The sequence below is a fragment of the Lactuca saligna genome, chromosome 9 (genome assembly GCF_052625555.1).
Source record: "Lactuca saligna cultivar CGN05327 chromosome 9, ASM5262555v1, whole genome shotgun sequence".
Lineage (NCBI taxonomy): Eukaryota > Viridiplantae > Streptophyta > Magnoliopsida > Asterales > Asteraceae > Lactuca > Lactuca saligna.
In genome coordinates this window covers 41,876,946-41,879,763 of record NC_136425.1, presented here as the reverse complement: position 1 = coordinate 41,879,763, position 2,818 = coordinate 41,876,946, and the positions used below count along the sequence as shown (strand labels likewise).

Below are 2,818 nucleotides of genomic sequence, written 5' to 3'. Positions count from 1 at the left end.
GAGTTGATGAATCGCCAGTGCCTAGAACCTAGGGCTTGGAATTTCGTTATCCTTCATCTTGATGGAAAACTTGCAGAAGTCTTGCAATAGAACCTCCGGGAGATCAACTGCATTGCTGCATTCGGAAAAGATGCTATAAACCACATATAGCCAGTGCTTGCTAAGAGTATCTGTACCACCGTGCTTTCCGGATAGCCCTTGAATGATGGAGTGCATCAGCACAGTCAATAGTCTGGAGATGGTTGATTTCTTGAAGTGCTTAGCTCTGTAGTCTTGATTGTAACCAATATGGTTCAGGAACATCTAAAACTCTTCAGCGGTGGGTTCTTGTACTTTGAAACCTCTGCGATTTTCTTTCACTCTGATCGCTTTGAGGAAAGTTGAATTGTAGATGGGCACAATCCTATCGTCGATGATCTTAGTTTCCAACACGTCGTCCTCAATTTTGATCCTTGTAAATGCTCGGTGAAGATGATGAAGTGGGAGAGGTGGTTCAGGGACTTTAGTGAGAGGAATGGAGATGAGATGATTCGCTATGAACTTGATCATAACACGGACATATTCATCGTAATCGACGAGATTTAGGGAAAACAATTGTGTTGTATCCCTGAGAAACGGTTCAGGCGATGCTAATGATGATGAACCTTTGGAGCGTTTCTTCTTTGCAATGGACTTCTTTGGAGCTGAGGCGGGTGGTTCATTTTTTTGTGGTGAAGATTGGGAAGCAATTGTTGTAGAGTTATGAATGCTTGAAGAACACGATGAACACATAGATGGTTTGAAGTTTGAGAGGATTTAAGCGCGTAAAGAGGTAAAAGGGGGTTTTGATTGGTATATATAGGCAAGGGAAACGGGTCGGGTTAAGGAGGGTAATGATGAGGGTCAGAGTTTGAATCATGTTGCATTAAATGAATAACTGCATTTAGAGGTTGACTTGACTTGGGAAGGGAAAGGTTAGGTTGTTTGTAACTTGAAATGGAAAACTCTAAACGATGATTAGATGGTTGCTTTTGGAGGCGGACGATCGTGTCACGAAAATCAAGGAAGATAGGATAAGGATCCTCTAAAAGTAACCGTTGTGAGATGTTTCTCCTTATAAACCGTCGGTATTTCAGGCAGTCGTTTCCAGACATATTTAAAACCAAAGGATAAAGAGTTGAGTTCCGGAACAAGTTCTTTTGAAAAAGGTCTGGAATAGGAATTAATCCGCAGTGAGTTTAGGGTTAAAAAAAATTCGATTGAGATTCCTGAACTATGATTTGAAAAATCCAGAGTGAAATGTCATCTGAAATTTTGAAAATTATGGGGTGAAAGACTTTGGTTTTAGATTCCGGAGTAAAATAAATGATTGTGATTATGGAGCGAAATTCCGAAATGATGATTTTTTTGAGTTCCGGAGAAAATGATTTTAAAGAAATTTCCGAAAGAGATATTAGAGACATTCCAGAACAAGATTGAATTAAAAAATTTCAGGGTCAACTTTGAAAAAGAATTTTGAAGTATAGAGTGCAATACCTTTCCGAGGTGGAATTATGGGATGACCTTATGGAGTGAATTCCGAGAAGAAATATTTATCATTATGACTATGTGGAATTTGAACAATAGATAATCAGGATGAACTGTACAACTTAAAACTCAGGAGATGGTTATAAATAAAGACAAGTAAAATGATCCTATGTATTCTGAGAGAAAGTAGTTCCGAAAGAAAACTTTTTAAGATTGGAACCAATTTTCTTTCAAATACTTCCATCAAAGAGAACAAATCTCTTGAAAAAATTGAGGATTTGGCATCATCATACCCATCTTGTTCAGAAAACCATTGAATTTGGTTTCTTCTAATGCCTTAGTAAAGATATCAACAATGTCATCATCAGATGGAACAAAAATGAGTTCAATGTTACCATTTAAAAACATGGACTTTTATGAAATTGTACCGTATGTCAATGTGCATTGTCATGGAGTGCTAAATTGGATTGTATGAAATTGCAATGGCACTTTGAGAATCAAAATAGATGGGGATGCGTTGAAAGTGGTAACCATAATCCAAAAGTTGAGACTTCATCCATATAATTTGAGAGGTACATCTGGCGGGATCAATGTATTCAGCTTCGGTTGTAGAGAGTGCAATGCAGTTCTGTTTCTTGGATGACCAACTAACTAATCGACCACCTAGGAATTGACATCCACCTGATGTGCTTTTCCTATCCAGTTTTAGTCCACCATAGTTTGAATTTGAGTAAGCTTGTAATAGGAAACTCTCATTTGTTGGGTACCAGATTTCGAGGTTCTTAGTACCTTTAAGGTACTTAAAAATTTGCTTGACAGCCAAAAGATGAGACATCTTAGGGTTGACTTGAAATCTGGCACACAAACATGTAGAAAACATGTTGTCCGAACGACTAGTTATGAGATAGAGCAGAGATCCAATCATTCCTCTGTACTTCTTTTCATCGACTATAACACCTGAAGGGTCGGAACATATCCTGTGTCCGAATCCCATAGGTACCTTGGCAGAGGCATAGGTGTCCATTGAGTAATTTTTGAGGAGTTCCGAAATGTACTTCTCTTGGTGAATAAAAATTCCTTTGTTAGTCTGTTTGACTTGGAGACCAAGAAAGAAGCTTAACTCCCGGTTCATGCTCATTTGAAATCGATTTATCATTGGCTTAGTAAAGTCAGCAACCATTGATGAATCCGTAGATCCAAAAATGATGCGTAAATTTGTACTAGCATGAGATCCTTTCCATTCGATCTTCGGAATAGAGTAGGATCCAGAACACCTCTTTGACAACTAGAGCGCTTGAGAAAGTCAGTGAGG

At 38.4% G+C, this 2,818-nt stretch overlaps 1 protein-coding gene across 1 annotated transcript; it reads right to left on the bottom strand.

Moving 5' to 3' along the window:
- Positions 1-1,963: 1,963 nt before the first annotated feature.
- Positions 1,964-2,530, bottom strand: LOC145016274 (secreted RxLR effector protein 161-like). Its single transcript, XM_078974648.1, has one exon. It carries the CDS (start codon positions 2,528-2,530, stop codon positions 1,964-1,966), a length of 567 nt encoding a protein of 188 aa, XP_078830774.1.
- Positions 2,531-2,818: the final 288 nt, after the last annotated feature.